The sequence below is a fragment of the Garra rufa genome, chromosome 14 (assembly GCF_049309525.1).
Source record: "Garra rufa chromosome 14, GarRuf1.0, whole genome shotgun sequence".
Lineage (NCBI taxonomy): Eukaryota > Metazoa > Chordata > Actinopteri > Cypriniformes > Cyprinidae > Garra > Garra rufa.
Genome location: NC_133374.1, coordinates 9461377 through 9488227, shown reverse-complemented (window position 1 = coordinate 9488227; position 26851 = coordinate 9461377). Strand labels below are relative to the sequence as shown.

The window sequence follows — 26851 nt, the reverse complement described above, 5'->3', positions numbered from 1 at the left end:
AGACATGATTTTGGTATAATCAAATGAGATTTTTTTAGTGACAAGTAATATTTATAAGCAGTTTTTAACTGGAAATAATGTCAATTTATTGCAACAGTAAAATTAGATTTTGGCTAGCAAACAAGTTCACACAGGCAACACAGGGTCACAAGTTAACACAGGAAAATTCAAAGAATCATAGACTAAAGCTACTTTATTATGCCACAGTGTAAAAAGGGGCTAGTACATATACCAGTGTGGTTGAATAGCTCACTGTGACTGCATCTGCCATATAATACCATGTGCAGTCTATTACATATAGGTTAAAATCCTGTGTCAAGCTTTTTAGCTATTTCATTTTTGTATGATCAAATATTAGCAGACACCCATTATATAATGGTGCTACACAATGTGTTATTTGTAGGCCTAAATATCTAAATATATTTGTGAATTAAAGTAGTACGTAAGGTAAAGTAAAAGGTTAGTAAGGTAAAAGCACACTCCGAAAATTGATCTAAGTTTGTAATCAGAGGGATTTCTCATATAAAAAAAAGTTGGGCCAAATTGGTTCCAAAGTAAGTAATGGTGAAAAAAGACAATGTTTTCCTTTACAAAAATATAAGATATCTTTACAAAGACATGCATGAAGCTTAAAGATTGTGGACTAAGCATCATAGTAATTTTCATTGTGCCCACTTTAAGAAATGTTTTTTTTCATTCAAGAGAAGTTTGTGTTGACTGTAGTTTGCATGCGTTTTGTGGCACTGTACCATTTAAGCCTATCTTTTAAAAAAGGTAAATTTAGTGAATTTTTACATAAGTGGGGCTAACTCAACATTGCCAAATGTGTCAGGGAATTAACAAATCACTGAATTGGTTAAAATCATAATTTGCATAAAATATGTTTTCCCCTTTTTTATTTGACTTTAAAGCTGAAAGTGGGCTTAATGGGTACCAGCATTTACCCCAGCATTTACATGCAGCTTGTTGTCTATAGAAAAAGCTAAATTTTATATACTGTTTACTTAAAAAAAAAAAACAGCTATCGAACGCAAATCACAATTTAACACGTTTACAAAGTAACATTTGTAAGCAGTGTTTCAACTAGAATTTGTTACATTTCATTCACTACAATCAAGAAATCAAGTCATGTTTCCAAAGTATTTATAATAGAAAAATGGCAAAACAACCTGGAAATAATGTCAAGTTTTATATTAATCAAAAAAGACATAAGCTTGTCTATTAAGAAAATGTATCATGTTTTTACTATAGTAAATATAGTTTAACAATAGCATTTTCTAATTAAACCACAGTAGCCACATATTTACAGTTGTCTGGGACTCCGTGAAATGTACTGTAACATCATAAACCATAAATTGTAATATACTTTTAATATAATATTCATTTTCATAACAGTAAACACAGGTCACAAGTTAACACGGGCGCATTTCTTTGATTCAGCCAGCTGCATATCACGCTGAGAATAAAATCCTGACTTGAATCCAAAACTCCGCAGCTGAACTAAAGCAGCTTGGTAGCTCAGTGTGTTCATTACCATCGCCTCACAGTGTGATTATTTTTAGCGTGTGTTCGAAACCCAGGCGAAACAGACTTTTTTGTTTATTTTCCGTATTTCACCCGCTACGGGCGATCATACCAATAATTTGTAATCTTTACAAGAATATCAAAAACATGTAATGAGCAATAAGTGTGCGTTTATTAGACAGCTTAATATCAGGCCAGTTTGTGCTGTCAGAATCGGCGAATCTGCAGCATTCGGTCCATCACATCTGGCGCGGAGGACCTGAACCAGGAAGTTGGTCACCAGATAACACGGTAACCAGTTAAACCGTAACACCGGTACTTCGGTAGGCTACCAAGTCGGTACTAAAAAAATTAAAACTTTACAGTACCAGGTTTTCTTATACCGGTGGTACCGACTATCTGGTCAACTCGGTTCTTGATGCGCTATCCGAAATGTGCGCACCGCGCCGTCGCACTCTCTTCATGTAATCACCGGCGGTGCTGCTGATGCAGTGGCTCTGAATCCACTTGTTGACTAGGAAGAGCCAGGCATGCTCCAAATATTGTCCCTTTAAGACAAGTCATGTCACTCGGCGGCCATCTTTGAAACGCTACTCGGGCAGGCAAGTGCAGCTCCTATCTGTTTGAATGGGGAAACATCAAATTCTCCAAAACTGTTCACCAAGATGATGCAGATTGAGGAAGATCATGAAACACCCCAGCAATCTCTAAAACAGACAACAGTTACAGATGTTTTTCAGCAGCAGTAAAAATATGACGACAACTTTTTGGGTGAAGCTACATTTTTTAATGCCTTTAATTTATTTAGTTGTTATTTAATTACTAAAATGTTTACAATACTTGTATTACTTGTGGAAAAACTTGAAACAGAAGTTTACAGTATAAAGACTGGCATTGGTTTTTGTACATTTTTATTTTTGTTTAACTTTATTAATAAAAAAAGTGTGTTTTTAAGTTAATGTGTTATTGTGTTTTACTTTGGTACCGAAATTGGTACCTTTATTACTGTACAGAGAGTTATGGTTAACGTTAAGTTTTCGTATTTTTGTGCTATATTGTTACTAAAATGGTAATTGTACTGCATATTTTGTTAGTTTGTCAGTTACGTTTTATATCCTTTTATATTCGCTATGAAATGGGTAGGTTTAGGTTTGGGGGTAGGTTAAGAGGGCCAAAAATCTTAATCGCTTATTAATAAAATGCTAAAACTGCATATTTGCTATAAAATTGGTAGGTTTAGTTTTGGGGGTAGGTTAAAGGGGCTAAAAGTCTATATCGCTTATTAATAAAAATAAAATGATAAAAAGGCATTGATACGAATATCTTAATGAAATAAAAGATACGTAAATATTTTACGTTTTTTTAGCTAAAAATACGTAGCTATTTGTACGTTTTAAACGTTGAAATACGTCTAAATTGTACGTTTTAGCATCAATAAAAACGTTCAAAAATTTAGCTTTTGTGCATCTAAACGTCACGTATAAATACCTACGTATAAACAATGAGACGGAAATAGACTGCACCATTGACCAACTAAAATCTGGTCTAAAGTCAGTGGCACAATATTTGTTTTGTTGTATAAAGAGCGTGTTAGTAATATGTGCCTAGGCTGCTGCACAATGCACATACACTGCTTATTACAGCAGCAGCAGCACACAAACATGCCAAATATTAAAAATGAAACTATTACAATGTAAAAAAATGATTATTGTGTACATAAATATAAAATGCCTACATGCCATAAAGGAAAGTCAATCATTTTTTTATGCAAGCTGTTTTATTTGGTTTCACTTTCGCTTTTAAAAACGCTTACAGTAACTCATTTGACTCTATTGGCATTTGAGGGGGTTCGGCCTGTGAACACCCCAACCCCCTTGGCGCCGGTGTTATGCCAAATTCTGATCCCTGCCAGAACCCCCCACCCCCCCACCCACCCCTAGTATTGGTAGGTTTAGGGTTAGGTGTGGGGGAGGGGTTAGGATTAGGGGTGGGGTTAGGATTAGGCAATCAGCTAGTGATTTCAACGAGAGGGGGTAATAATTTGGCAGGGGTTCGAAAATGGGCACAACACCGGCACTGCACTCTGGAGAAGCGTTCAGTCTCTGTTCTAGCAAATTCCTGCTTGTAAATAGCGAATCTGCCATGGCGTTAGCGCTACTGGCTCTTAAAGGGAATGGGAGAGTCTCTGATTGGTTAATGCAAAATACACCCATGAATAGGGACAACCCTTTTAGATCATATGCCGGGCAGAACAGGAGAGGTGATAGTGAATTTATAAACAATGTAACTTGCATTACTTATTTGAAAACGTAACCGAGATATTTAATTGCAAATTTAAAAGTGATGCTACTTTACAGTTACTTGGAAAAAGTAAACAGAGTACATAAGTGTTACTTGTAATGCGTTACTTTTAACACTGATAATAAAATAAACTAAGCATAAATTATGTTCAACATCAACACATTTAATCATATCTCTCAACAGAATAATCAATGTAATATTCCCCTTTTCTGTTTATATTGTCATACGTTTCATTATTATATAACAAAATCCTTAGATTTAATAAAAGTCTCTTTTTTCTTGTAGACACCATTTTTTTTAAATATAATTTCATATTTTGTCATTCTTGATAGTAGATTCTTCCCAATCCATTTGTTTAGCAGGGGACCAAGAACAGTAGTAAAAAAGGAATTTATATGTTAAATTTCAGCAGAAGACATGAGTCTTCTAGTTTATTTCAAAGCCACTTTCACTTCCATTTCTAGATAGAGGGAACAGCTGAAGACATGCAAAGATAGGCATAAAGTACAAAACCCCCTGCAATTTAATTGTTATACCAGTGAAGTTCCCTAAACGGACATTTCCATTCTTTAGACGTGCTTTAAAGAACGCTGTATTGCTTGCTATCAGCATTTCATTTGTTTCATATAAAACGGAAATTTGGAGAATGACAGAACATTTGTTACTACATCTACTTTTTCAAGGTACAGTCTCTGTTTTATAATATCATTTATGCTTCTGTACATTTATTCATCCAACTAGATTATAATTTTAGAATGATACGTGCTACATGCAACAAAATTTGAATATTTCCAAAAACAAATGCAAGTCAAATTCACAAAACAGTATAAACTATTCAAATGACTGTTGACCAGAATTAAGAATTCATTATAATACTGTACTGTAATTACACCCTTGAAATGCTGTGTTTGCAAAAGTCACAAATACCAATGTTGGCAAATCTACTGACATTTTGCTATTTTTTGACAAATTTGCTATTTTTCATACTCTAGTCTGTTAATCTAATTATAGTAACTATGCAAATATTAAGTTGAATGTAAAAACTTTCTTAGACATGTTCTCTAACGTTTGTTCTGCAGGTGTCCTGCTGTATGATGCTTTGGCATGGGAAGTGAGAATGCCAAAGGAAATTCACGGTCTCAAAGGTTCCTGTCTGGTTATACCATGTTCTTTCAGCTACACATCATACCCACCCGTAAACCCACGTAGAGTTGTGTGGTATCAGTGGGTCTCTAAAGGTTATCCTTTAGTTTACGATCCATGGTATCCAAATGATGTCATTGATAAGTTTAAGGGAAATACTGATTTATATGGAAACTCAAGTTGGGATTGCAGTCTGCTGATCAAAAACCTGAAAACATCCCACCATGGAGAGAAAATATACACATGGATTGACCCTGAAAATATTGGAAAGAGTACCTACGCGTTTTATGATGTCACTTCTACAATTCTAGTTGATGGTACGTAAATACTTTGTTCTTCAAATTCGCTTGACTCATGATCTAATTCTGAGAGTGTGTTGCCTAATTGTGACGTTTTTCTATTTGTAGCAGATCCACAGCTGCCCAGCATCAATATTTATGGAGGTGAAAAAACAGGTGAAACCATCACAATAGTGTGTTCAGCTTTCCACACGTGTCCATACAGCAAACCAACTATCATTCTGAACGGTATAGAAGGATCTGATGAAATAGACAATGAGCATTTTAAAGACGGCCTGTGGAAAATCACTCGGACGCGCACAGGTGTCGTAAAAACAGAAAGCTTGATCATTGAGTGTTCGGTAACATATCATGGTGAAATAACAGTGACAGCTACAAAAGACAAAAACGCACAGAGTAAGTGATTCATGCATTATGCAGATTTTGAACGATATGATAATTTCAACTGTGTACTAATAATGCTTAAACGTTTTAGTTCGTGTCCATAAAGACACAGTCTCAACGCACACTGGACCGAAGACGATTGGGCTTTACATACTAGCTCCATCGCTTGTGTTCCTCCTCATTTGCATTATTGCTGCATTTATCATTTACAAGAAACGACACCGGTAATTGTCTGTGTGTGTATGTTACTTTAGGCTAATATAAATATTTCATAAATGGAAAGTTTAGTAAGTAACAAGCATTTTTAGCTTCTCACATTGTCATTATTGATTGTAGACAACCTCTTAATGATATGCAAGGGTCATTAACACCTTTTGATCAGAGGTATGTGGGGCATTCTCTTCTTTATTTATTAATTCTCTTGAAAACCCATTGATTAACATTGACTACAATGTTGAGATTTCTAAAACACTAACAATTTTATTCTTGCTGTAGGAGATCACGTTGGAACAGATTTTCAAGGTTGGAATTTTTTACTTAACTATTCTTTGTATCATAATACATTTGGTCCGGAAACTAAATAAAAAAAATTATCCACCAGGCAATTCAGTAATTCTGAGGGAAGAGCAGCTTGGAGTAACAAAGAAAACAAGAGTGAAATCAGGCAAGTATAATATAGAAAGGTAAAATGTAAGATCCCTGATAGCACACATACATTATGGAGACATCTATTTGATGTCCGCATTTACATCTGGAAGACGTATTTTTTAGAATGTTTGCTCATCTGCGGTACGTCTATAGGACATTTCCTATCAGATGTCAAATACACGTCTATTAGATGTCTTTAAGATGTTTATGATTTAGAATAGATGTAAAACTGACATCTTACAGTCTGTCAGATGTTTGTACATAGCAGATGCTTTCCAGATCATGTGATCTTTAACAGACATTTTGCAAATGCAAGTGTGCTATCTGGGATTGATTTACTGTATGTTAGTTCACTCTGTTTATAGTACACATATCTCTACTGCACAAAAAAAAAAGACATCTAGTAGTTAATATACAGACTGCTAGACTGTCTTTACAGTGGCTTTCTGTAAGTGACATTGTTACACCAGTAGGTGGCGACAAGTGATTGTCTTTATGAATGATTCACTAAATTCAAACGTGATTCGCTCAAAGATTTGTCCATTGGGAAATGAAACAAGTTATTGCCTTTGCCTTAAGTGAGTTATTGAATCATTCATTCAATCGATTCATTCAAAAACAACATATCAGTCAGAAACAAAACCGCAAAATGACTATTTATGAGTGAATCATAGAAAAAGTCCTTGAACTGATTTGTTAAAAAATGACGATTCATTCAACAGAGTAACTTTATTGTGTATCACTTAAAGTGGTATTACTTAAATAAAACTTTTTTCTTCACAGAACCAATACATGTACGGTGACTGAAACCAAGTCTTTCTCTAAACCTCGTATGCCGTCACCAAAGAGGTACAAGTGCATTTTAGATACATTCATTACACAGTAAAATGAGACCATTATATTCCGTCTTTAAGCAGTAAATGTCTAGTGCCATTTCCTGATTCCGCATGATTAATGCAGATTTTTTTATTCTTTTCCTTTTCCTCCACAGTGAGCGAAAATCCTCCTCAGTGAGTATATAACTTATTTATACATTTATTAAACAGTAAAAAACATATTCAGGTTTTCTGATTTAAAATTCTGTCATAAAATATGTTATTGATTGATCTCTGTGTCCCTATTTTCTTCCTAAAAATTTGATATTAAGGGTAATGATTCTGATGCTGAATACACCAACATGGATGAGCTCAACATGTATGGAAACATCTGATGATAATGAACAACACAAAGTTCAACATAGTGTTTTTTGAATGTTAAAAAAATAAATACATACACCAAACTGTATACTTTCAGAAATATTCAGTCATGATGCTTGTGTTAAGTTTGTTGTTGACTTGTACTGTTTATTAATGTTGTTGTCTATTATCTGTTTTCCAGCATATTTGTGTTTGAACATAACCATAAATAAAGCATAAAAACAGATCTGCTGTAAAATTGTCATCCATTTTAGCACGTTGATTTATTTGCATAAATGATCTGGGAAGGGACACTCTCGTTCTAAACTACTGCATTTGATCTGACAAATATTTGTAGTGCAGGATGAGTCATCTATATTAATTTTTTTCGTTATACTTGCTGTATACCCTACAGAACTAATCTGCACCTGTTCCATGCATTAGACCAAAGTGCATGGTAGGTGTTAATGATGTCAGTATCTTTTCATAGCTGCTAAATTTCCATTGCAGTCAGAGAAAGTCCTCTACAGAAACCAACACTGCATGCTTGCACAAAAGTTGTGACTTTAGGAGAATGAATTTGCCATAAAGATAAGAAGCACCACATGTATCAGTTGTATTCATCACATTTCTAGCAGATTTTCTCCCCAAAAATTGTATTTTTCATATTAATGATATTACTTTTTAAATTGACTGTGATTATATACAAGTGTGTTTATGAACATTTGCAGTTTGTCAATATAGAGAAAGATCAAGTGCTAAGTGGAACCAGTTAATGCTCATCAGAGGTGAAAGGTCAGTTACAATAATTCATTTCTACTGTAAGTAGATGCAAATTGCGGTAATGTTTAAAACTTTAAATTGTGTTGCTGTATACATTACTGCAGATTTGTTTAATTATTCTTACAGAATCATTGACAGTTTACTGCTAATGAATTAAATCTGTGATTGTGAACCAAATGTTCTTGGAAATAATCATCTTTGTAACTGTGATTGTGAAAGAAAAAATTGTATAATCGTAATCACACAATAACAAGCTCAGATTTAAAGACTAGCTGTGTTACACAAGTTCTGTTTAGAGTTTTGTACTCTTAAAGAACTTGATGTAAGATCTTATAACACACCCTTTTGTCAGAGTCACAGATGGTGGCATTCGTGTCAGGAAATACTATATTTGGCTGAAGTGTCACAAAACAAGCACATAGGTGTGATGTTTTTGGAGACTTAATAAGACCAAGGAGGCATTTTTCATCCTGGTGAAGGGGGAACAAAGTACTGTTTTTTGTGAATGTGCTTCTCCTTTCTCTCACTTCTCTTTTTTTTTTTTTTACTTTTCTTTTCTTGGTAAAAGCTATATTTCCATTCCCCTACAGAGGACAACTGAGAAGGTAAGAATGAAAAATGGTATGTTGCAGGTTAATATGCTTTAGAAGAAGACAAGGGAGGAACAAAAAAATAATTGATAAACTTTAACAATGCTGGAAATTTACCCATTATTAACATTTTGAAAGAAAAGGTTAAACTGATAAGCCAGTGTGCAGAAGCACACATGCGTTTGTGGTACATATTTTTTTCTGTGCCTATGGAAACAGAATTAGAACATTCACACTGCACATGAATGTGGCACAGCAGGTGTGTTGCAGAATCAATAAACTGTGTTTATTTTTGTTATATTGATGGCACATTGTTTGTGGTCAAAATGAAAATGGATTACGGTAGGGTTGGTAGCCCAAGTTTGTCCAAAAAACATTTTTGTTATACTGTCTGAACATTTCTTTACTTGCTAATAGTAACCAATTGGCTAATTAAAGTGGTCTAAATACAGTATAAGGCTCAGGGACATAAAATGTTCATCCAATCAATGCATTCAGTTCAAATGCAATGATAGGATGTCTTACCTTCCTGTAAACCTATGTATTTGCATACCTTCACACAGCCCTAATCATAAGTTTATGGCGTGGCTACTGTTGCAGGCTGAATCAGAGGGTGTTTCCAGTCCAATGTGCTAAAAAGTGGTTCACCCGGGACATCTGGACAAGGATGAATCTTGGATGTTTCAAGCACTTTATATATAGCGTGTGTGTGTGTGTGTGTGGTTGTCATAGTAACAACAGTAATTGTGGAGATTCAGTACATTGTGAGTTCCATTATGTAAATTGACTGTCAGAATAAAAATTTTTGCAGGATTATTTGTAATCTGTAATCTGCCACTAGATGCCGTGTAGCGGTTTAATAAAGGATCTACTGATCTAGTGAGTTATCGAATTTTACTATACGAATATTTTTTATTGGCTGTTAAAGTTTTATATGGAAATATTACACAAACACAGATCCGTTAACAATGCATTGGTACAAAAATGCATACCTTTTGGATCTTGAAACGTGATTTCTCAACTGCTACAAATACTGCCGGTCCCTCTTTATATTAAGTGTCCCTAATACCTGTGAAGTTACATGGTAACTAGATGTGTACGTAGCATGTAACTACAGTGTAAGTACACATTGGTACATTGTATCTACAGCTCTAATACTGGTGTAATTACACACATGTAACAACTCACTGAATAGCATTTGTAAGTACAAATGTGTAACAGGACATTGGTAACAACACTTTATTCACTTCTGGAAGTACACATGTGTAACAAGAATTATGTAACTACATTTTGTAACAACAATATGTACTCACAGAAGTTTTTACACTTCCACACAGTCTTCAATACTGCAGTTACCAGTTTGGAATGCCCTGAAACATTATTGAAATCGTGATGATTCCTATGTAGGCTACATATAATTTTTGTATTCATGTATTTGTGAACACTGAATTAGAATTAAAGTATCAATTTGTAATACCAGTGTACTTACATGATAACTCCTCAGGAACTGTCTACTTAATATAAAGTGTAAAATGGTCACAACTTACAGAGTAATATATTGAATGTAAACCTCTGTGCAACACTTTAATACCAGTGTACTTACATGGTAACTCCTCAGGAACTGTCTACTTAATATAAAGTGTAAAATGGTCACAACTTACAGAGTAATATATTAAATGTAAACCTCTGTGCAACACTTTAATACCAGTGTACTTACATGATAACTCCTCAGGAACTGTCTACTTAATATAAAGTGTAAAATGGTCCAGCCTGGTCTCATTGTTTATACGTTGGTATTTATACGTATTTTTAGATGCACAATTTAGATGTATTTCAACGTTTAAAACGTACAAATAGCTACGTATGTTTTGCCAAAAACGTAAAATATTTACGTATCTTTCATTTCATTAAATATTCGTATCAATGCCTTTTTATCATTTTATTAATACGCAATTTATATTTTTAGCCCCCTTAACTTACCCCCAAACCTAAAGCTACCCATTTTATAGCAAATATAAAAGGATATAAATCGTAACTGACAAAAATATATGCAGGGAAATTACCATTTTTACTAACAATATAGCATAAAAATATTTTTATAGTCACTAATCACACTCCTACCTCTAAACCTAATGTTAACCATATCTCTCTCAGTACAGTAATAAAAAAAAAACATGACAGACAAAAAATTGCAATTACAATCATTTATTTAATGCAAAAATATCAACAGCCATACCAAAAAGTAATCCAAATGGCGATGCTTTTGCAGCCGCAGTCCTCTCTGGCAGAATACAGTAGGTTTTGTTTGAGGTGCAGAGCGGAATTAAAGTTAGTATTCGCTGAAATATTATCCAGATTATTTTCCTGATCCTCTCCGTAAATGCGGCCAAAGAGTATGCGCCCGCGCAACATTCAAACATATCTCACCAGAAACACGGCATGTCGTAAACTGTGACGAATGCTGGCGAGAGCCAATGAGAGCTCGATTTTCCTGCCGTAAAAACTGCCGTTTCCTGACGCGGTTGTATTTGAATTCGTAAAATAAAGATAAAGATTTGAATTTGGGCATGTTCCTCGCAATGGTATGGATTCTGAAGATCTTATAGCGCACAAATAAAATTGTTTCATTTTATAATTATGATGCGTGTTCGGTGTATTTTATGGTTTTATTGTTAGTCGCAGGGATGTCAGAAAACGCCTGCTGTGTCCCACCGCTACAAACGAAGTTAATATTACATAAATGGTTAAACGATTGTAGAAATGTTATTTATTTTAAAGGTTTAAAGTGCAGTCTTGTTAAACATTATGCTTACATATGCTTGGAATAAAGTTGGCAACAGAAATCACACAGAACAGGATGGAAAGTTATAATTTCATATTAAGTAAACTATTTAATAATGCATTTGAAAACACAGTTTATATATATTACTCTGTAGGTTGTGAGCATTTTACACTTTATATTAAGTAGACAGTTCCTGAGGAGTTACCATGTAAGTACACTGATATTAAAGTGTTGCACAGAGGTTTACATTTAATATATTACTCTGTAGGTTGTGACCATTTTACACTTTATATTAAGTAGACAGTTCCTGAGGAGTTATCATGTAAGTACACTGGTTCTACAAATTGATACTTTAATTCTAATTCAGTGTTCACAAATACATGAATACAAAAATTATATGTAGCCTACATAGGAATCATCACGATTTCAATAATGTTTCAGGGCATTCCAAACTGGTAACTGCAGTATTGAAGACTGTGTGGAAGTGTAAAAACTTCTGTGAGTACATATTGTTGTTACAAAATGTAGTTACTTAATTCTTGTTACACATGTGTACTTCCAGAAGTGAATAAAGTGTTGTTACAAATGTCCTGTTACACATTTGTACTTACAAATGCTATTCACTGAGTTGTTACATGTGTGTAATTACACCAGTATTAGAGCTGTAGATACAATGTACCAATATGTACATACACTGTAGTTACATGCTACGTACACATCTAGTTACCATGTAACTTCACAGGTATTAGGGACACTTAATATAAAGTGGGACCATACTGCCTAAACACAATTTGCACTTTTCATGGTACTAATATTTTTAATAGGCTTTTAAATTTAGATTTATTGCATGTCAAATTTTTTTTTAAAAGTATTACCTTGCCAAAGCACTGAAAGAGCCCATTGATCTAAATGTAGATATCAAATTGTGTATGTTCCGATTTCAGTCGCAGCTTCAGCGTCTATTTAAAGTGAAGGATTCTAGAGAGCATTTGATTGGACATAAAGTTTGATTAGAAGCTGAAGTGCAGGGTGATGTCATCAAAATCATTGATCCATTCTGGCGGAAGTTAGAGACTTTAAGTGTTGAATGCTTATATCTGGTAAAAGCGAATTTTGTCATTGTTTTGAAACACAAATGCTTACAGATAAGGAAAGGAAAGAAAAGGAAAGGATGTGTGGCCAAGTACGGTGATCCATACTTGGAATTTGTGCTCTGCATTTAACCCATCTAAGAGCACACACACACACACACACACTGTGAACAAACACCCGGAGCAGTTAGGGGTTCCTTGCCTTGCTCAAGGGTCTCACCTCAGTCGTGGTATTGAGGGTGGAAAGAGCTCTGGTTATTCACTCTCCCCACCGCAACCTTCGGGTTACACATCCGACTCTCTAACCATTAGGCCATGGCTGCCCGAGGCAAACCTTAAGGCTAACATATTCATACTAAAAGCCAAAAAAAAAATCCATTTTGATTTCATGGGGACTTTAAAGACTTTTGGTCTTCCCAGCGTTTCATACATACAGTGTGCATTGACAGTGACACAGTCAAATTTCATACGTTTGGATTAAAGGCTTTTGGCCCTGTCCACCTTCCATCGTATATCAGATGAAACAATGAAATTCATTTACATAGCCACAGAACATGCAGACTTATTAGTGTCAGGAATATGTCTGTGTTTTGTCCTGTTCTGTCATGTTTTCCAAGTGTTTCCCCCCCCCATGTTTCTAGTTCATTTGGTTTAGTCCTTGTTCTCCCCCTTTTGGTTTAGTCCTTTTGGTTTGTTCTTGCCCATATTTGTATTTCCCCCTCGTTATCTTGTTAGCTTGTTTGTTACCACGCCCATGTATCTGTGTATTTAAGTCTGTTTGTGATCACTCCCCGCTGTCCGTCGTTAATGTTACTAACGTTACATGTCCTCGGTTTTGCTCCTGGTTTTTGTTTGTTTGTATTCAATTTCAGTGTTTTGTTTCAATAAACTGTTTATTTTATCTACTCCGGATCTCCTCCTCCTTCTCCACTCCTCAACCACCCAGAGTGTGACAATTAGCAATATGCACTGTTGTCACCTTTATTTTATTTATTTTTTTGCTGTTTCGTTATTTACATAACATGACATTCTATCACAATCTCGATATATAATTTATCACCCAGCCATAATTGGATTAGACCAAATGTGCAGAAAAACTTTGTGTGTGACCCTGGTCCACAAAACCAGTCGTAAGTAGCACGGGTATATTTGCAGCAATAGCCAAAAATACATTATATGGGTCAAAATTATAGATTTTTCTTTTATGTCAATAATCATAGGGTATTAAGTAAAGATCATGTTTCATGAAGATATTTTGTAAATTTCCTTCCATAAATATATCAAAGCTTAATTTTTGATTAGTAATATGCATTGCAAAGAACTTTATTGGGACAACTTTACAGGTGATTTTCTCAGTATTTAATTTTTTTGCACCCTCAGATTCCCGATTTTTAAATAGTTGCATCTCAGCCAAATATTGTCCCATCATAACATACAATATATCAATGTAAATCTTATTTTTTCAGTTATCAGATGATGTATAGATCTTAATTTCGAAAAATTGAACCTTATGACTGGTTTTGTTGTCCAGTGTATATATATATATATATTTACATAATTTTCATTTTATTTGTTTTGCTAAGTCTAACATAGCCTCAGACGGAAGAAAATAACTTCTCTATTCTCTGTTACTTGGTTTACCAGTTATAGTTAACACTTCTTAAGATCTTTTCTCACTTTTTTTTCTGTTTTGCTTTTAGCTTCTCACATTTTGCAGTAGATTTTTCGTCCAGTTGATTTATTTGCAAGTGAGACTGCATTAAGAAGGTACATAATGGGACCTCTGCTAGTTCATTTGCTTTTACAAGGTATTGAACGTTTTCCTCACTTCTTTATATAGTAGATGCAGCTGATACAGTATTTAAAAATGTCACTGTAGATATTTTTCAAAAAAAATTTAAACATTTACTGACTTCAGAGTTTGGGTTTTTCAGAATCTTTATATATGACGATGTCAGTTTACTTTTCTTGTGCTGCTTCTGTTACTTAATGTCAGGTCATAGATTTATAGAGCTTAGCTGCAGCTGGTTGGTAAAAAAAAAAAAAAAAAAAAAAAAACCTTAATATACAATGATAACACTAGAATACTGATTAATACAATTCCAACCATAATTATCAGAGTTGTCAATTTGAGCAAAAGGGACACAAAAGGAAATACATTCATTCACAACCTATACTTAATTACAAATAAAGAGGAGGTCTGTTTATGCCATTGTAAAAAGTGTTTACAGTGGGCCCCAGCCTCTTTATGTATGAAGTGATATGATAAAACAGCCATTAATGTTCTCCAACTTTTGTCCCACAGGTGTTCTGCTCTATGATACTCTAGCATGGGAAGTGAGAATGCCAAAGGAAATTAACGGTCTCCGAGGTTCCTGTCTGGTTATACCATGTTCTTTCAGCTACTCATCATACCCACCTGAAAACCCACATAGAGTTGTGTGGTATCAGTGGGTCTCTAAAGGTTATCCTTTAGTTTATGATCGTTTGCATCCAAATGATGTCATTGAGAAGTTCAGAGGAAAAACTGATTTATATAGAACATTAGTTAGGGATTGCAGTTTGCTGATCACAAGACTGGAATCATCCCACTATGGAGAGAAATTGTATGCATGGATTGACCCTGAAAATGTTGGTTGGCGCACTTATGCATTTTATGATGTCACCTCTACAATCCTTGTTGACGGTATGTAAATATTCTTGGAATACTTTCTCTGTAATGTGTGTGACTGTAGAGAATTATTGTGTTGTGTGAGTAACAATGGACAAAAGATTCTTCTAAGTTTTCAATGTGTTTCTAACCAGTTTATTTGTTTAAATAACATTTCAAAATAAAGGCAAGACAATTTGCCCCAAAAAGTGTAATGTAACTAACTTTTCCTGAACATTTCTACATCTATAATGCATAATAGGCCATTTATTTTAAAGAAACATAGCACATTTTTCAGTCTAAACATTTTATGAAATGAAGCTAAATTTTAAAACAATATATTGTTCAAAATGTTCAAACGTGAGAAACTAATTTCATACATCACGCAAAATGACCTTAAGACTAGTTGGGTAAAAAAAAAAAAATGAAAAAGTGTCTAAGAAAAGGGAAGTTAGTTCTGAGAAGAGCCCCAGCATGTTTTTTTTTTTTTGTTTCTTGTGGCAAGACTTTTTTTTTTAAGTCTTGTGTCTAATGCAGTGAAATTCAGATGTTTCTGAGTGTCCAAATACTTTTTGGGGTCTTTTTTTAATGATATCATGTTTCTGTAAATTATAGCAAGTCCACGTCAGCCCAGCATCAGTGTTTATGGAGGTGAGAAAATGGGTGACACAATCACAGTAGCATGTTCAGCTTTCCACTCGTGTCCTTACAGCAAACCAACCATTACTCTGAACGGTATAGAAGGATCTAACAAACTCAATGAAGAGTCAATTAAAGACGGCCTGTATAAAATCACTCTAACACGCACAGGTGTCGTAAAGGCAGAAAGCATGACTATTAAGTGCTCAGTAACACATCATGGTGGCATAACAGTGACCGCTACTGAGGTCAAAAGGTCAAAATGTGAGTAAACACAAATATGTGCTTTGTGTGCTATTAGCTGTAAGTTTATTTGAAATGTTACAATGGAACCTATTACAAGATATAAATTGAATTTCAGGTCTTCATCAAAAAATAACGATTGAGCCTGAACTGGCAGATGTCACAGAAGGCATTGCAAAGAACTTCATTTGTAGTGTCTACCATTTCTGCCAGAAAGAGAATCCAGCCATCACATGGAACTATAAGAACATGCAGATCACAAAGGGGAGCAAAACACCGTCTGGTTTAAATCGGATCAGCTACTCCAACATAGCCTTTCTGGGTGCAAAAGAAGATCATGGGAAGAAACTGATTTGCACTGCAACATTTTCTGGAGGAGAAGTTTCAGCTTTTGTCATTTTACGTTTACAACGTGAGTAATTTGTGAGCAGTACTTATATGTATGATCTATCTGTGTTTTATTAATGTTTGGTGTCTATTTTTTATTGAAAGAACTAAAGAAAATCGGTGAAACTGGCGCATCCGATGTAGTATGGAACACCATAAAGGTCAAAACCATGTGAATTTTAATCTACACATAGAGGGCGCATTGTTTACATGTAGAATGCATGTTGTTTACGCGTAAATAATCAATGCATAATTAACAACACATTCTTTAAATTTCACGTTTTGACCTTCTTGCTGTTCCATAGTGTAGACATAGGGTTAGGCTCAAATTTGACACTTCATTTGCACTCAAACCAACCATAAATACAAGCTTATTGTTACTTATTGTTTTATACTAATTCTCTTACAGAGTACCAGAAACCAGTCCAGATCCTGAATGAAAGTATGTGTTACACCATATACCATACTCCATATTAATATTATTTGTCTGCACTCATAGGCTTTTGATAATAAGCAATAATGCCTTCAGTTCTGTAATAATATTGATGAATCCATTAATTGATATATCATTTCAGCCTATTTCCAATATGTGGCAGATGTGATACCCAAGATCACTGCGTTGCCTCTTTCATGTGTGGTAATACCGTGCAGTTTCAAGATGGAAGAAAAATATCTCACTCGACTTGGGGTTCTTTGGGTCACAGAAAAAGGTGGCTACATGTTCCACACTAACCCCAGCAACATCTTACCCAACTTCAAAAGCCGTACAAGGCTCCTCGGAAACCCGGATGAGCAGAATTGTACTGTAGAGATGGATAATGTGCAAACACATGACAACGGGCCGTTCTGCTTCCGAGCAGAAAGAGAAAATGAAAGATACAGTTTCAACAACAGCTGTGTGTTTATTGTAATGCGCGGTGAGAAAATATAATCATTTGGGTTCACATACTTTTGAAAAACTGCATTTTATGCATCGCTTAAATAACATCTTTGTGTTTTTGATCAAAAAGCATCTCCTGACAAACCTGTGATGTCATCCATTCCTGAAGACATCGAGCCCAGGACACATGTCAATGTCAAATGTTCAGTCAACCACACATGCTCCTCTCACCCTCCCCAAATCACTTGGAGTGTCCAAATAACCGGAGAAACTATCAGCCACAATCCCATGGGTGAAGGCGTCTGGGAAACAATGTCCGCTGTGACCTTTATTCCAACTGGATATGAAGAGAAAGATGAAATTGTCTGCACTGCAAAGTTTTGGGGCGGTAAAACACAGGAAAATACTGCCTTGCTCAGTATTAGAAGTAAGTATAGATAGATCGGCTTGTGCGAGTTAGACTCTTTGGTCTATTTTTTAATATGACTGGTCAAAGAGAAACTATTTCAAATGTGTGCATGATGTGAACGTAAATACTTTTAACAATAATATTATTATAGGATTTCAGGGGCTTAGATTGGAGAATCTCGGATCGAATGTCATTGCTCCCTTACTTGTGTTCATCCTCATTTGTGTACTTGCTGGAGTCTTCATATATATAAGGCGACACAGGTATGTTTTTATGTTTGTTTTTGGCTTATACTTCAGAATGGCTGTATTCAAATGTGAGGTCTCTATGTGTCAACCCATCTTGTCAAAGTTGCACTGATTTCTGCTTGTTTAGTCAAAGACACACTTTTTCGTACTCCTCCTAGAGAATTCATCAGATCATACCCGAATTTGGGTCATATAATGTCAAGACAATCACCATTCTTAACCATTCTAATGTAAAACTGTTGGATTTATAATACTCTAGCCATTTTAACCCAATTATCTTATGCAGGAGATCAGCTTGGGACAGATTCTCAAGGTTAGAGTTTACTAAACTTATCTTTGTATCTTTGTAGTTGTTCAGACACTAAATATAACATTTCTCTCCCAGTCGTTTAAGTATGTCTGACAGAAGAGCAGCTTCGACTAATAGAGGAAACAGGAGTGATATCAGGTAAGTACAACATAGAAAGAAAAAAAAAAAACTAAATAAATAGTTGTAGTATTTATTTCTAATGAACTAACTAGTGCCATCTACAGGGACACTGGAGATGCTTCTCAAACACCAGAGAGGCATGAACAAAGGCAGGTTGAAAGTATTAATTATTAAATTATTAATATATATGAATATAATTAATTATAAGTATACTTTGTATTGTGTTTGCAATCAAACTATTTAAAAACAATCTTCACACCATCACACATTTTTTCCTCTATGCCACACTCACTAATGAAACTCTCTTCACAGAACAAACAACATTTCTACGGTGTCAGGAAGCAAGCCTTTTTCCAAACCTCACATGCCATCACCAAAGAGGTCAGTGCATTGAACCATATCTGAGTTTCTTAAAGGGGTCATAAACTGCACTTTATAATGTTCTCTGAGGGCCACTTACATTGTTAGCAAGATTTTTTACATCAAAAACATCATAACTTAGATGTAAAAGGCTAGGATTTACAGTGGTCACTTTGTTGCATCCAAATATTGTGTTTGCGTCTCTTTCGTGCAAACCGGGGGCTAAAGAGGCAATGATGAAGTAGGTGCTGGTCTTCTGCTGCTTGGTTGCAATAAAAGCTGTTTTTGCACTAATGAGGAACTTTTGAGTTCTGAAACTTACAGGATGTTTTTATAGCACAGTGACCTCTGATGTGAATTGATTTCTCAATTCATGACCTTTAGGCCTAAAATCATTTGGCTACAAAGCATGTTTCACTGCAAATTAATACTTAGTCAGTTTCTGAGGAAAACAAAACTTAATCAGTTTGTGAGCAAAGTTTCAGGAAGTTCCTGTGCCACTTCCTGATTCCTTTAACTTTAACAGTTGCCATAATAAATGCAGGTATTTATTGTTTTTCTTTTCTATTCTTTGTCACCATGCACCTCAGTGAGCCAAAATTCCCAGTGAGTATATTATTTATTTCTACCATCATTAAACAACTGTGGAAATTATTTCTATGATTTTGCCTGACCTCTGTGACCTTTTACATTAAGGGTAATGAATTTGAGGCTGTTTACTCCAACATGGACGATCTCAACGTGTATGGAAACGTCTGATGATAATGAAGGTTCAACAGTGTTTTTTAATGCTCAAAATTAATATAATTGTATACTTTCAAATATAATCACTGTTTTTGAGTCCGTAGCTTGTATTGACCTAACTGATTTTAATGCTCTGTTCTACTTTGCTACTTATCAACACTTTCCAGCATGTTTGTGTGAAACCATAACTATAAATAAATATGCATGTGCCATACATTTTAGCACCTCGATGATTTCTTTATATATCATACTGCATATTTTACAGTAAGTTTGTAAAATATGCAGTAAAGTAGCACTGTGTTGTTGTAAAACAAATCAATGTATCCAATTCTTACAATACTGAAAGTATTGACAGTAATTTGCTGCATTAACATATTGTGATTAAACCAAATCTTTTTAGAAAAAAATGTTAGTGATTCTGAAAAGAATAACAGGTTTAGAATTAATGAATAGCAGTGTTACTGTAGTTACTCACTTTATTTAACAAACAACATCGTACACTGAACTAAAGGAAAACATTAGATAGGCTAATGAGAACAAAACTAGAAACAAGTGTGTGACATAATCAGTAATCATGACAACTAATGTGACCCTGTACCACGAAACCAGTCATAAGTAGCATGGATATACTGTAGCAAGAGCCAACAATACATTTTATGGGGTCAAAAATATTTATTTTTCTTTTATGCCAAAAATCATTAGGATATTAAGTAAAGACAATGTTCTGTTAAGATATTTTGTAAATTTCCTACTGCTAATATATCAAAACTTTATTTTTTATTAGTAATATGCATTGCTAAGAACTTCATTTGGACAGCTTTGAAGGCGATTTTTTTCAATATTTAGATTTTTTTTTTTTTTTTTTGCACCCTCAGATTCCAGATTTTCAAATAGTTGTTTCTCTGCCAAATATTTTCCATACCATACATAAAAGGAAAGCTTATTTATTAATATAAACCTTATTAGTATAAGTCTCAATTTAAAAAAAAAAATTGACCCTTAAGACTGGTTTTGTGGTTAAGGGTCACAAATGAGTAACAGAAACAAGTGTTGCATAAACAGGAACGAATCATGGGAAAAATGCAATGGGATACAAACAAAATGTCCAATGAAAACTAACCCAAAATGTACTGTGACAGTAACACATAAATTCACTTTGGAGTTTACAAAATTTTTTGAAATTTACCACTTGTATATTATAAAGATCTTAAAACAGATCGTCTTGTCAGTGTCACAAATGGTGGCGTTCTTGTCAGGAAATCCGTTTGACTTTGGTGTCATGACACAAGTGCATTGGTGTGATGAGCTCCGACACTTAATAACACCAAGGGAATATTTTTCATATTGCTGGGTGTGGGCCACACATCAACAAACAGGCTGAGCTTCATAAAAAAAAACTTCTCTTATTTTTCACTTTTCTCTTCTTGGTAGTAGGTTCTTTTCTCAATCCTCTACAGAGGACCACTGAGAAGGTAAGAATGCAAAACTAAAGAATGTTAAATTATGCTCACCTTGAAAAGTTTTAAAAGAAAAAAATTAAAGTGGGTTGAGAGAGATAAGAAATGACTTACTGAAAGGGTCTACTGGGCATTAAATGAAAGGTGGCACTTCCAGTTTAGAGAGCTTCTATTCAAAGTGAACAATTTTAAATAATAAACTTAGTAACAAATAATAATTTTCTGTCAGTTTGATTGAATGAGCTGCGCATTTATTTTTATCCACCACTTGGTATCTTAATATGACATTGGTATCACAAGAATATATATGGCAACATTTATTTGGCAAAATGAGGGAAAGGACCTTGAAATATCCACCAGTTATCCAGTCAATTAAAGAAAAGCTTGGATTAATGCAATGTTACATAATATAGACATAATTTATAGACAAATGAAAGACAAACTTTTGGGGTTATTCATGGTCTGCTGATAGTATTTTGTTAATACTATTTGTTTATTTACAAATAATTATTACTGCATTTTTGTTGTGAAAACAAAAAACAAGATTGGCAGTTGCTGACTGCATACATGTTAATAGTATAGTTATTCCCATATTTGCACAAAGCGTCAGGAAAAAGGTACCCATAAGTTATAAAGTGATACGATGTGCTATTCATTTTAACCAAATTAACTTTAACTGGTTTTTGTTTATGTGTTCACCCAGGAGCATGAAAGCATCACTTTTTTTACTTTTTCAAGGTAAAGTGTCAGTTTTCCTCTTTAAGGCATGTTCTGTTAAATGATTATATGCAATTAATATAGGTGATCCTGGACTACAAAACCAGTCTTAAGTAGCATGGCTATATTTGTAGCAATAGCCAAAAAAACATTTGAATTTTAAATAAAGATCATGTTCCAAAAAGATATTATGTAAATTTCCTACAAGAATTTTATCAAAACATAATTTTTGATTAGTAATATGCATTGCTGAGAACTTCATCTGGACAACTTTTAAAGCTTTAAAGCCAAATATTGTATTGTTCTATCCTAACAAAGCATACAGCAATAGAAAGCTTATTTAATTGAAAGTGAAAATTGAAATTAACTGATTTTGTAGTAAAAAGTCACATATAACCTAAAAGAAATTGACATAAATGAAGGCTCTTTTCATGGCTACTCAGCACGTCTATCAAATGGCTATCAAATACCACATTCCCAAAGTCTTACTCACACACAGAGAAAACTTTACACACAGAAGCCAAAGCTGATTTACAGCCTACTGTCTGATTGACATTTACAGGTTTATTTACATTTTAAAAGAAAAAGTTAAACTTACAATGTACATTTTTACAGTGTAATTATGTGCCTGTGTGGCATATTAAGGGGGGAAAATATGTCGCCTCAAAAGTGGTGGCGGTAAAGGACTACAGATAACAATGGAGGCTTTCTAAAAACTACAACACCCAGGTCACCTACCAATCTAGACTATATGGACAGATATTGGTTGCAATTATGTTGAGACCAAAAGACAATTAAGAAGTAATTACCAGAAAAATAATTCCAATTGCTTGGCTTCTTATACACCTCATTCTTCAATGCTGAAGTAAGTCTATGGACGAGAATTCTGGTTCATCATTAGCCACTATAACAAGAAGTAGAAGAAATAACAAGAAGAATAACAACAATAATTAGTAAAACTGTTTATATGATAAGACACAGCAATTTGCAATATCAAGAGATGTTTTCTGCAAAATGAGATGTTTTGTATAGCTAAAAATAGCTGGACATGGATGAGACCGGAAACCAGACCCATAAAATTTACAAATGGCCCTGCCCACTCTTAACAGGAAAAATAGGGTGGATATGTCTTCCGTAGTATTAGTAGGATACATTTTTGTTGAATTCTAAAAACTTTAAAGGTAGCACTTTACAATACATGTGAATGTGCATTAATTAATGCACAGATAATCACAAGATAATGTATAATTAATGAAGAACTAAACAATTTATTCATGGTTACTACATCAGCAACTAATGAACATTCTATATGATTCATAGATTAAGTAATCAATAAATTGTTATTAGTAAAATGTGTCATAATGTGTTAATTCCCTAATAACCCCTTTTATTAACTAATAGTGTAAATTAATGTATTAATTACCAAAATGGGTTGAAGTCATGTATTTCAACTTGCAGTTGTCTGCTTTAATTAATCATTAGCTATAACTATATTACTTAATTACTTAATATCTCTGTGCCTCTATAAGTAAAGTCATAACATAATGATATCCTTGCAAATCATTAGCTAATTTGTGTACACGTATTGTAAAGTGTTACCACTTTAAACATATTCCACTTGCTTTCTTAATATCAAATTTATTTAATCATCTTGGAATCACTGTTGTTAAAACCTTTTCATACTATTTACTGAATCTACTTACACTTACCTAAACTATATGCTTAGTATGCAGTGGTGTCCTACACTAATAGACAACAACAGTAAACGGGCAAATGAAAAAAAAAAAAACAGCTTAAATGATGCAGCCATTAATGACTCTAACTTTTGTCCCACAGGTTTTCTGCTTTATGATGTTTTGGGATGGGAAGTGAGAATGCCGAAAGACATTCAGGGCCTCAAAGGTTCCTGTCTGGTTATTTCATGTTCTTTTAACTACACATCATACCCACCCCAAAACCCAAGTAGAGTTGTGTGGTATCAGTGGGTCTCTAAAGGTTATCCTCTAGTTTACGATCCTTTGCATCCAAATGATATTATTGAGAAGTTCAAATGGAAAACTGATTTATATGGTGACCCATCAAGTGGGGATTGCAGTCTGTTGATTAAAAACCTGAAACCGTCCCACCATGGAGAGAAAATTTATGCATGGATTGACCCTGAAAATGTTAGTTGGCGCACCTACAAATTTTATGATGTCACCTCTACAATTCAAGTTGATGGTACGTAAATACTTTGCTCTTTGAAATTTGTTTGACTTCCTATCTATAGGTTCTTAATATTGACATAACTGCTATTTGTAGCAAGTCCACAGATACCCATCATCAGTATTAATGGAGGTAAAAGGATGGGTGAGAACATCACAGTAGCATGTTCAACTTTCCACACATGTCCATACAGCAAACCAAAGTTCAATCTGAGTGGCATAGAAGGATCTGACGAAATAAAGGATGAGTCTGTTAAAGACGGCCTGTGGAAAACCACTCTGACACGCACAGGTGTCGTAAAGGCAGAAAACTCAACTATTGAGTGTTCAGTAACACATCATGGTGGCATAACAGTGACAGCTACGAAAAACACGAGTGCACAATGTGAGTAAACACAATCATGAACAGCTTGTGTGATATTAGCTATCATCTAAGATTTCTGTTCAATTTCAGGTGTTCATCATAAAATAACGATTGAGCCTGAACTGGCAGATGTCACAGAAGGCGTTGCAAAGAACTTCATTTGTAGCGTCTACCATTCCTGCCAGAACGAGAATCCAACCATCACATGGAACTATGAGAACATGCAGATCACAAAGGGGAACAAAAAACTCTCCAGTTTAAATCAGGTCACCTACTCCAACATAACCTTGTTGGGTGCAAAAGAAGATGATGGGAAGAAATTGATTTGCACTGCAAATCTTTCTGGAGGAACCATTACAGCCTCTATTGTTTTGCATGTACAATGTGAGTAAACACAAATTTGAACTGATTTGTGCACTGTAAGTTTAAATGTTACATTGAGACCTATTACAAGAATTAATTTTCAATTTCAGGTGTTCATCACAACATAACGATTGAGCCTGAGCTGGCAGATATCACTGAGGGTGTGGCAAAGAACTTCATTTGTAGCATCTACCATTCCTGCCAGAATGAAAATCCAAACATCACATGGAACTATGAGAACATGCAGGTGTTAAAGTGGAACAAACCACTTTTTGGTTTAAATCGGGTCACCTATTCCAACATAACCTTTCTGGGTGCAAAAGAACATCACAGGAAGAAACTGATATGTACCGCTAAATTTTCTGGAAGAGACATTACGGCATCTGTTGTCTTAAATGTGCAACGTGAGTTATTAGCATCTTGTCTCATCCATCAATTCTGATATTATTAGTTGTGTGCTAATAATAATGATTCATCCCTTTAGCCTTTTTCCATAATGAAGCAGACTCAGTGCTCAATGGACTGGAGACTATTGGTCTTTACGTCCTGCTCTCACTTGTGTTTCTCCTCGCTTGTATACTTGTTGGAGTCATCATATACAAGAAGCGACAAAGGTAAGCTCTCTTTTTTTCCTTTGCAGCTTGATTTAGTATATGATTTTCTGTACCTTCTTTTAAAAGTTAACATAGGTTTAGATATCTTTGAGAATTTGCATATGCTGCAGTACAAATCAAACAAAAGGGGGAAAAGTTACCGATTGTTAAACTCATAACGTCACCTTCCTTTCTTAAACATGACATCTGTTCCCAGTTCAAACGATGCAATATCAGGAAACAAGCCTTTTTCCAAACCTTCTATGCCGTCACCAAAGAGGTACAGCACATTTGAATATCAATATAATACCAATATAAATCTACATTTTTGAAAAATAACAAGATATTTTTATTCGGTAGTGGAATAACCACAACATTTTTATTTTTCCCTAATGCACTTCAGTGATCCAAAATCCTGCTCTGTAAGTATATTATTTACTCTCTGTTACACTGCAGAAAACTTGCTCAGATTCTGTGATGAATTTTTATTGAAATATGTTATTGACTGATGTCTGGCTCTCTGTTCTCTTTTGAAATATTATATTAAGGGTAATGATTATGAAGCTGAATACACCAACATGGATGAACTCAACATTTATGGAAATATGTAATGAAAACAAAATTGTAAAACAAAATTAAAGCAAAATGGCCTCAAAGCAGTGTTTTTGTTTTTTTTTTAAGATTAACAATGTTAGGCTTTATTAATAATAACAAAACATGTGTCATGCATATCTGCATCTCTTCTTAGCATTCCAGATCTATTCAGGTTGGTTAAACAACTGCTCTGATTTATGTTATATATATTTTACAGTAGTCAACATTTAAAGTGAATCAAACAAGTTCATCAAAGTTATCCTAAGACAAGCCAAGGTTTTTGATCCACTTAAAATGTTGAATACTGTATGTAAATTATGCTGATTTTTACAAATTTTCTACTACTTTTATACCCAACTATTAAATATATCATATTGTTATTGTACGTTCAGACAGTGACATACCAAACTGAAAGTGAGGCTGTTTCTTAGAAATGGTTTTTGAAATAAAATGTTGTGCATGTCGTCAGCATCCTTGGAGGACTTGTGTGGACAGCGCCACTTACTGGCCAAGAAGACATCTGCCATTACTTTTTCTGTTTTTGTCATTATGGCCCATGTCTTATTTTTAAATTATTATTATTTACAGTAGACATGTCATTATATAAAAAGAGCACAAGCATAAGTTGAACAGAAGTAGACAAATATTGTTTTTCATCCAGCTACACTCAGTTCATGTTAAAACCCTTCAATGTCCAAAAAAAGCTGTTATAATATATATACTGTATATAAATGACAAGAATGTAAAATGTATGCGGGAAAAAAAGTGCATAATGATTTTACATTCTGGAAGTTTACGATTTAAAATGTAAATAAATACAAGTTTGTTTCTGACTATGTAGTTTGTATT

General features: G+C 34.3%; 3 protein-coding genes and 2 long non-coding RNA genes across 5 annotated transcripts; all 5 read left to right on the top strand.

The window, feature by feature from the left end:
* The first annotated feature begins 4378 nt into the window (after window positions 1-4378).
* LOC141285315 (sialoadhesin) lies at window positions 4379-6325 on the top strand. Its single transcript, XM_073818340.1, has 7 exons — window positions 4379-4508; window positions 4905-5285; window positions 5376-5663; window positions 5743-5875; window positions 5988-6035; window positions 6147-6173; window positions 6253-6325. The coding sequence occupies exons 1-7, from the start codon at window positions 4472-4474 to the stop codon at window positions 6323-6325; spliced, it is 987 nt and encodes a 328-aa protein (XP_073674441.1). The 5' UTR covers window positions 4379-4471.
* A 754-nt stretch (window positions 6326-7079) lies between these two features.
* On the top strand, window positions 7080-7703 carry LOC141284495 (uncharacterized). The gene is made up of 3 exons (XR_012338433.1): window positions 7080-7148; window positions 7291-7309; window positions 7447-7703. It is a non-coding gene; the product is annotated as an uncharacterized lncRNA (long non-coding RNA).
* Window positions 7704-14418: 6715 nt separating this feature from the next.
* LOC141285314 (uncharacterized) lies at window positions 14419-18780 on the top strand. The gene is made up of 11 exons (XM_073818339.1): window positions 14419-14528; window positions 15026-15406; window positions 15986-16273; window positions 16371-16664; window positions 17049-17081; window positions 17215-17556; window positions 17650-17946; window positions 18080-18191; window positions 18463-18489; window positions 18562-18624; window positions 18711-18780. Exons 1-11 carry the CDS (start codon window positions 14495-14497, stop codon window positions 18778-18780), a joined length of 1941 nt encoding a protein of 646 aa, XP_073674440.1. The 5' UTR covers window positions 14419-14494.
* A 133-nt stretch (window positions 18781-18913) lies between these two features.
* LOC141285412 (uncharacterized) lies at window positions 18914-19915 on the top strand. The gene is made up of 3 exons (XR_012338600.1): window positions 18914-18987; window positions 19557-19572; window positions 19663-19915. It is a non-coding gene; the product is annotated as an uncharacterized lncRNA (long non-coding RNA).
* Window positions 19916-23611: 3696 nt separating this feature from the next.
* On the top strand, window positions 23612-26151 carry LOC141285313 (sialoadhesin-like). Its single transcript, XM_073818338.1, has 9 exons — window positions 23612-23645; window positions 23721-24104; window positions 24186-24473; window positions 24543-24836; window positions 24926-25219; window positions 25321-25429; window positions 25626-25688; window positions 25812-25830; window positions 25957-26151. The coding sequence occupies exons 1-9, from the start codon at window positions 23612-23614 to the stop codon at window positions 26017-26019; spliced, it is 1548 nt and encodes a 515-aa protein (XP_073674439.1). The 3' UTR covers window positions 26020-26151.
* The last annotated feature ends 700 nt before the right edge of the window (window positions 26152-26851 follow it).